Source organism: Macrosteles quadrilineatus, unplaced genomic scaffold, assembly GCF_028750875.1.
Source record: "Macrosteles quadrilineatus isolate MER2022 unplaced genomic scaffold, UCM_ALF_1.0 Scaffold_103__1_contigs__length_361171, whole genome shotgun sequence".
Classification (NCBI taxonomy): domain Eukaryota; kingdom Metazoa; phylum Arthropoda; class Insecta; order Hemiptera; family Cicadellidae; genus Macrosteles; species Macrosteles quadrilineatus.
The window spans coordinates 258,386-267,793 of NW_026542696.1; the positions used below are offsets into that span (position 1 = coordinate 258,386).

At 33.5% G+C, this 9,408-nt stretch overlaps 1 protein-coding gene across 1 annotated transcript; it reads left to right on the plus strand.

Moving 5' to 3' along the window:
• The first annotated feature begins 1,626 nt into the window (after positions 1–1,626).
• On the plus strand, positions 1,627–4,393 carry LOC128982075 (uncharacterized). The gene is made up of 2 exons (XM_054401117.1): positions 1,627–1,675; positions 4,064–4,393. Exons 1-2 carry the CDS (start codon positions 1,639–1,641, stop codon positions 4,360–4,362), a joined length of 336 nt encoding a protein of 111 aa, XP_054257092.1. The 5' UTR covers positions 1,627–1,638; the 3' UTR covers positions 4,363–4,393.
• Positions 4,394–9,408: the final 5,015 nt, after the last annotated feature.

The window sequence follows — 9,408 nt, forward strand, 5'->3', positions numbered from 1 at the left end:
TCATTATGTTCCAACTATGAGTTGGCCGACCTTTAGTGTTAGCATAACATAATTTGAGTGTGTCATCAAAAAAATGATCTATAGTCCTCGACACCCTAACTTGAGGCAGCCCAAGGCCGCACGCTGTATCGGCCTATAACTATAATTTGGTATAACGGTATAACTGAATACTGCAAAGTCTAACCTCCTATGTGTGACAAAACTCTTTTAAATAATTAAATTAGGCAACCAATTCCCTGATTTTTAAATGCAAATATTACTGATATATATTTTTCAATTATAGCTTATTGCAGCTTACAAAAAATCATTAAAAAGTTATACTGATACTAAACTTAATGAGTTGTATTTAATAAATTAAACCATTATAAATAATGGTTATTTTATTTACTCATATAAAATGACATTACATCAACATAAGACAGGACAATCATTGTTACTGTTATAATACTTAAAACTAAAATCTAAGTTTCAAAACGAAATTATATAATTTTAATGTTTAGTCAACTCTCCCAATTTTCTCTAAACCTATTCAAAGTATAGAATGGATTGGATAGCAAACAGTCTTCATATTCTTGGGGGTCTTTAAGACAAGACTAGCTTTACAACCCACCCCCCCCCCCTGTGCTTTACAACGTAAGAGGATGGTTTCTGTAAAAATATATCATATAAGACTACACTTTCAAAACTCGGAGACAAAGCATTGGTTGATACAACAGCGGTGATGGAGTCTTACCTAATTCCATAATCAGTGACACAATCCTGAACAAATAAAAACAAACTAAACCTACCACATAGTTGTGCAAAACATTATATTTATATTTATTTGGATCAGCAATTTGAAATTATGAAGTAAGCATTTGATAGTTCTACCGTACTTGTTTTGATAAGTCAGAACAAACGTAAAAATTGTGAGTATTCTCCTGCCATTGATACCAATCAATATTTACTTTTGAAAACCTCTCCTCACAACTTTGGACGTCCACAGCGCGTAGCCCGAGGTGTACTCAGGGAAGTGAATAAGCCTAAGACATTCCTAGGTATATGGACCATCTATGTGCTTAAGTTGTATGTGGTTGGCTGTATCGGCTTAGTATTTTAGTCGGGTCAGTAAGACAGACAGACAGACAAACCTACACCACCTCAGTTTCATAATAGTATAGATGTAACCGAAGGTTTTTTTACCTGCTTGAACCTCACCAAATAATATACAGTTGTTTTAAAGTTTCACTGTCTTATGTGTAATTATTAAAGAGTTTTATTACATCACAGTTGTTGTTTACACCCTTTCTATTCATAGCAAGAATAAGAGTCATGATACCGTACTGTATATATATATATATATATATATATATATATATATATTATATATATATATATATATATATATATATATATATAATTTAATACCCAAAAGCTGGTTTTAGTTGAATGTTGAGTTAATGAAGTAAATTCGTTCTAAGTTGTCAAAAAAGACAGAAATATTGTAAACTTTATATAATTTTGTAGAAACTGTTTTGTGAAATATTAACCGATGTGAACAGATGTTTTACAAATTGTTGTCATTAATCATAATACCAAAGTTCTGTCTAAATTTTCAGTCTACTTTTAGTCAGTTAGTAGTTACAGTTAAAATTCGTAATGTACTCCTACCTCTTGGTGACTCTAATAATTTTTGGTAAGCAATTTTCTTATATGAATTAAATTTGTAAAAGTGGTTTTTTATTATTTTTTCTGGCTATACAATTAAAGTAGGGATGTAAAATGAACAGAAATAACTGTTCGCATAACATTGTAACTTGCTCTAGCAACAGAATTTAACCATGAAATTTCTTTTTATTCTTAAAACCAATGAAAAATAATTCAGTTTAGATGTTAATTACTTCTAATTATTTTTGCCGGTTAAATTGTACAATATTAAACAATAGTAGAAAAACATTTAATTTAATTCACTGTTTAAAATTGAGAGCAAATATTTTTTCACCACACTATGATGTTTTAGCTGTTTTACATACGTTAATTGGTGGCTGAAAGTTGAGTTTTGCAGGCCATGCGAACTGTCATCGTTATTTGGGGACCGAGCCGGTTTTTACATCCCTAGGGCCGCAAAATTAGCTGCCCGCTTACTTTCTTAAACATGAATGCAAATTAATACACAATCAGTATTCATAGCATTGCAATATAATTGTTTTACTGTTATCGCTGCCTAGCAACTATTTATGATTATTTTTGCTGATTCCTCAAATTATTTCTTCACATAACCTTAAAGTTGTAGTTGTGTTGACTATGAGTGTGCATTATTATTGCGGTGAATAGTGGTAATAGGGTATGTGGTGAAAAATAGCGTTCGTACCACGGTACCGATCGTTTTAAGTTCTCGACTTCGTCTCGAGCTTAAAAACTATCTCGAGCCGGCAAAACCTCATTTTCGGCCCTAGGTACGAAATATACTATATAACAGGAGGTGTATCAACAAGTAGTAACTTCTTGTAAATTGTTAGTCTAAAATTATATCCTGTTTGAGAAATTTGTCAATTGTTAGGAGCAAATGAATAAACAGAGGAAATACAATGTTTACGAATATGTCTATTTGAGTTTGAAAACATAAAGAAACTTTATTGTTTTTACTATGAATCCTGAATATTAAACCCCCTGAATCAACATAATAATTGGTAATAATTTGTTAAGTAAGATCTATTCGACAAATCTATATGTACATTTTAATTTTTTACATACCTAACCATCAAACATTTCATACAATCATGACATAAAATAAACAGTATCGGCAAAAGGAAACATAATTCCTACCTTTTGCTTGTCAAAAACTCTTATAATGGGTTTTTCTTATAATGGAAAATAGCAAGGGTTAAGTAAACAACATACGTGAAACACATGTTTATAACAAGCCATCCACAGTACACTATCAAATTAAATAATACAGTACAAAAGAAAAAAATCTATGTTGTAATGTAACTGAGCAAAGGATGGACATTGTTAAAAATAGTTCCGACCAAATACTGATTATTTTACTTGGCTCTCTCCCACCAAAACGTAATCCCGCAGCACTGTTGTTGGTACTGTATATTTTATTCTAATTTGTTCATGGTTTTACCAAGCAAACAAATTACACTCCTAACCTTCTTCATCCTGACCTTCACCACGGGCGGGCATTAATTGTGCCAACTACTCCAGGGAGCCACCCGATAGTTTCATAACTGCTCCAAGTGGCGACCCTCTCCCTCTAGACTGTATAATTGAGTCGTTTACGTTAGGTTACCTTAGGGTAGGTTAGTTTTGGTTTGGTTAGGTTACGATGACACTTAAACAAGGACATTCATTCTGCCGACAACTCACCCCTACCTGGCCTGGGCTTGGCGCAACTAAGGAACATTTGTTGGGGCCCTTTGAGAGCTTGGTGCAATTAAGGAACCCTTTGGCGCAATTAATGCACGACCTTCACCGCGGAGCGTGCGTGTCCTGCCAGAATTTTTTTTAAATAGCCATATTAGTTTTTCATTTGTAAATGTCTTTGTCCCGTCCGTGTATGTGTGTGTGTGTATGTTTATTAGTAAGTAATGCCAAGGATTTCATCCAACTGCTATTTTTGACAATGGCGGAAACAAGCCAAAAAATGTAAACAACCTACGTACTATTTGAGCTGTTTGTCAGATTATAAGTTCTGTTAACCTATTATCACATTAAAATCTTAAATGTTTATACTAAACATTTAACCACAATCTAGCAAGGCTCAATCCCCTAGTAGATAAAATATTATCCAAATTCAAAAGTACTATAAAATATGTAGTTACTAAATTTCAATCAAAACCTTTGGTTAAAATAACTCGTTTTTATTATTTTATGGGTTTTATGGGGAAAATATCCACTACGATACAAAATCCCAAAAAGATAAAAAAACGCCTAGATACCATGGATTAGTAGCCTTCAATATCGGACCCCCACAGGTGTAGTATGTAGCTCATCCACACTTTTTGGGTTCAGGGGGGCCAAAAGGGATATTAGCATTCAAACTCAAACTAAACACAATAATCATAAACATTCTTTTCAGGATTCATCAATGGTAGCCATCAATGGTTTATTGGTGGCGCTTGTCAGTTCGGCTTCTATCGTGAAGATAATATAGGGCCGTGCGCCTATGAAGGGCTGACTTGCGCACACTGCCAGCCTCGATTGTTTGTGCGCCTGTTTCCAATATTCTTCTCAAGGAAAGTGTCTTACAATGGTTGCCGGTCTGTGGTCAAAAATGGAAAAACTGTAAAACTCTCATGCGCTGTGTGTAATCTGGAAAGAATTCCAAGGTGCTACCATTTTCCAAACGATCTACCGAGAAACTGTGAGTTCCGCTGACACGGAAACAACACACTCTGGAAGAGAAAAAGAAGTGTTCATTAAACCACTGTAGTTATGTCATTGTATTTTATTACCATCGAGTTTTCACCAAACATTATATTATAGTGTCGAATTTGGCTAAAACCAGAGAGCACAGAATAGAATAAAAAATGTCTATTCTGTGCTCTCTGGCTAAAACACAGACAATATCTGTGGCCAAAGTCATTGCAGTCGTATGGTCAAGTAGAAAATGCTCCTCCCACAGCAAACCTGCTGACGAAGAGAATTTCTATTTAATTCTGGTTGTATTTTCACTTAAATATCTAAAAATGTCAGATATATTCCCTATTTCCATAACATTACTTAAAAGAGTTCTTAGGTTTGCTGCTACATGGGAGGTAAAAGAGTTTTTTAGTTAAAATGTTAATAGTTTACTGTTAAATAAATACATTTACCAAATTTGATCAGAATATATCCATAATAAATTAAACTACAATAGTGTTGTTATTCTCCACAATTAAAAGATCGTCTTGGGAATTTTAAGTTGATAGTTTTTGGGATTTTCTCTGTAACCATTACACGTATAACAACTCTTTAATATACAACATTATTTGTTTATTAAGTGTTGACATCCATATGTCACGACGTCCAATGATGTAAGGCACGACGTCCAATGATGTAAGGCACGACGTCCAATGATGTAAGGCACGACGTCCAAAATATAATTTTGAGCTGTCTTACGACATCCAATATGAACCAATCGACTGTTGCACGACGTCCAAATCTCATAATGTCCAAAAGTACAGTAACTACAAGAAACATAGTCTTTCTACAAGCATTGGACGTCATGGGATTGATCGTCGTGCAACAGCGCACTTTACCGGACCTTCTTAGCCTCATTCTACCCCATTTCACAATTAAAGATAGAAATATTTCAGCTATTTCTTATTCGATATTTTTGAACATGAAACAGTTTGATAGGGAATTAAAAATGCAAATTAAAAGTGCTCCTGAAAATTTTTCATAAAATCTGCCGTTTTTGTAGAATTTAAGTTTAAACAAATAAAATTGCCGCCATTTTGTAATTTTAAGTTGAATCAAGATGATTCTTTCTAACATGGGTCTCTTTTACCTTAACATACATACAAATCTTCATAAGGATCGTTTGAAAAAATTCAAAGATAAAAATGTTTATGTAAAAAATACAACTTGGCGGATATCTGGTTAACGAAGCGATTTTGGAAAACATGTTATTCTTGATTTTCTCTTTATTTTGATCTAAGGAATCACTACGTAAATGATGTCCCAACCTATTTTGAACACCCTGTATATATTTATGAATTTGAATGGATGGTATTTTGACCTCTGGGGACATAAAAACAAAAAAAGTTAAGTGGTACCAGGTCTTAACATGAGACCTACAGTAATAGACTATTCCCCACATGGGAAATTTGATAAAGATCTTTGAAAAATGATATAAACGGTAAATAGTAAAAAACGTATTTGTTGTAGATGTTGAATTCACAATTAAAATTGAGTCTGAACTATTTGATTTCGCTTTTAAAAATTAAACACAAGTTTCCTTAGAAACCAGGTAAGAAGATTTCAAACTTTGGCTATAAGCCATTTAGCGAACTAGGAGACTGTTACCAGCTTTAGAGCAAGTTCAGTAGATATTTAACAGGAATTTGTGAAACATTTTGAAGGCAACTGTCTTAACTTGCACATACATTTGTTTGTTAGTCTATACAATTTTTAAATGACATTGGTTCAACAAAAAAAAGTTTAAAACAGATTTTCAACAAAAAATATCCAAAAATTAATTTTGTATGCTAATTTTTTATGAAGTTTGTTAAGACAATAATGGTAATAAACATAATTTCCTTTTTAAGCAATCTTTGGTGATGGAATATCCCAAAATAAATAATCGATGTCAAATAGGTTTGTTAGGACAGTAATGGTAGTAATAAAATTTTCTTCGTTTTAGTTTCAATTTTTGGTGATGGAGATATCCTAATTATAACATGCCATAAATACTACAGGACCTAGTTTACAGAGAAAACGCCCATAGCCAGTGGTTTAATTAAGCTAGCGTTTAAATTTTCAAATAAACTACACGGGGAAACAGATCCTTAATGTTGGAATAGAATGATATTTTAGATCGGGGTATTTGCACACATTAAAAAAATCCTCTTTCCATTTGATTATACTGTATATCAATCGTAGCATTATAAATTTATTAATATAACCATGTCAACACATGTGTTTTGTCTATATATGAGCATTGAAAACGCTCTATTGAATGCGCTTTAATGCGTATTTCCAAATTTTGTAATACAGGTCGTTTTATGGAAATATTGAAATATTCCCAACGTAAAGTATTTTACTTCAAACTTAAAAATTGCCTATTTATTTTTAAGAGTAAATCTTTAGGTGATAGCAGTGATAGGCTTTCTTGAATTTAATTTTCAGAAGTGGTTGTATTTTTATATCTAAACACCGAAGGCGCCAGACGTCGAGGCATATGATGCCAGACTGGATATGTCCTTTATGGTCGACAAGACTTTTACACTAGTCGTAAAATATCACATAAAAGCTTTATTTGAGATTTGGTATATTAGAGAATACGCTTTATTGTTCGTAAGGGTTCCTTTCCACTATTCAGTTCAGATTCGTTTCGATAAATTAATTAATAGGGAAAATTATTAATTGGTCCATTTTGAAATCGACTACTACTAAATTCAATACGAACTATTAGAGTGGACAATGTGTATGAATGTTAAAAGAAACCATTGAGATATAGATTATAACTGGAGTCACTACTCTCTGGTTAAACGTTAAAGAAAAACGTGCCACTGTTTTGGCTGGTTTGTTTTTGGTGTTTCGTGTTGTTAGGTTGGCCGTGTGATCGGTTGGTGGGATGCTGTCAAATAATTCCTCCAATTCATTCTAACCTAACCATACTATTTATTTGGGGTTATGTTATCCGTTATTTCAGGGACTTGTATCAAAAACTTATTTAAGTTATTGCACGTTAAAACCTCTGTATTTAAAGTTATTTTGAAACATTATAAATTGTTTTTGTTTGATAGTAAATAAATACTAACTTATTTACCTCTTTTAAAGCTATGTGGTGAAAATAGGCTAGTCAAGTTTCCTGGTTTGGAGATATTGGTTTAGGCCAATAGCCTTATGGCATTTGATTAAATAACGACCATCGGTTTATGATCTTGTTAAAATGGGTTGCTCTTGCTCGTAAAATAAACAAATAAACTTATATTGCAATCATAACGTTGAGTTGGCAGATTTTTGTTTACTATTATCAACAAAACAGGATGACGCCATCTTGATTTTGCCTCTCTAATTTGACAAGTCCCACCAACCCGATCACCCGGCCAACCTAACAAAACGAAACTCTGAAACAAAACCAGCAAAAACAGTGGTACGTTTTTAAAACACAGAGTGGTTACTCCAGTTATATTATTATAGCTCAGTGAAAGAAACAACCTGTTTTCCCATGTGATTTAGAAATCAGTAACTGTTCCAATCTGATAACAATCCTCAACCAAACAAACACTGGGGCCTACACCCCAGGTATATTTAGGTGGTTATACTACAAAAGACTTCAAGTATTCGTGTTGGTGGCCGAAAGCTACGTATTGCTGCATATGCCAGCTGACATAGTCATTTGGTGACCGAGCTGGTGTTTACCCTAGGGCCGAAAATCAGCTGTTTGCTTACTTTCTTAAAACATTAATGCATATTAAATACACAATCAGTATACAATGCAATAGACTTGTGTTACTGCTGCCTAGCAACAATTTGTTATTTTTCTGATTCCTGAAATTATTTCTTCACATAACCTTAATGTTGTAGTTGTGTTGACTGTTTGTGTGCATTATTATTGTGGTGAATAGTGGTAATAGGGTATAGTGTGGGGAAAAATAGCGTTCGTACCACGGACCGAAATGGTTTTTTAACTTTTGATAGTTTGATGTTACTTGAGTTCGAGTTTTAAGTTCTACTTCGTCTCGAACTTCAAACTCGAGCCGGAAAAACCTCATTTTTCGGTCCTAGGTACGAAATATACTTTTAATTAAATACACCGAACAGCAGATTTTCAGCCCTAGGGATGTTAAAACCTGCTCGGCCCCAAATGATGACGACAGTTAGTTGGCATGGACAGCATAACGTGGCTTTCAGCCTCCAATTAACGTTTGTAAAACAGCCAAAAATCATCATAGTGTGGTGAAACTCCTCTTGTACTCTGAATATATTTGATCGTTTTTAATTATTTAGCATATTCTGGTAACAAGATTTGAACATAGTTTCATGCTTCGTTCGCGAAGTACTTGCAAAGTTCATTAAGCTCTGTTGTTTGAACTTAACTGCTTGAGACTTTGAAGTACCACACTTCAGTGGAAGTCCTCAGGCTATGATGGAATATCCTGTTCCATTTGCATTAAGATATTTCGATATATAGCCAAATGAAAAGCATCAGCAACTATCAGTCATCATTCCATCAGTTTATGGAATTGTGTAATCTGTAATTCCATTCTCATTAATACAAAAATAGGCTATATTGGTTGTTTATGGAAGTGGTAGATTTTTTGGCAGAATATTTTATTTCCTAGACCTAATATTAAAACTGTGCTAATTTGGCCGTATTCTATCTCTATGAGCATTCTGGAGGTCCTGGACCAGACCCCACCAATCACTACTACATTTATTATACTATTTAATTGAGTTACAATTAACATAGTGTTCAGTCATCAATTAATAGTAACAACCATCGTGGCCTTACTTCATATTAAATCACACATTGTGTAAACCAATGCTTTGTTGGATACAAATATTTAAAGGAAACTAATATTACAAAAGTACGAATATGATTCAAACTATTCGAAACATCAAATACCAAGTTTCCTAAAACATACCGTTCAACTTAAAACACGGTAAATTGACGAAGGTGAATTTTATATTAACAACAATAACATTCCCAGTCACGTATTTTGTTGCGAGTTTACCGTTTCCCGTCAAAACTAACCGCATTGAAAGCAGGGA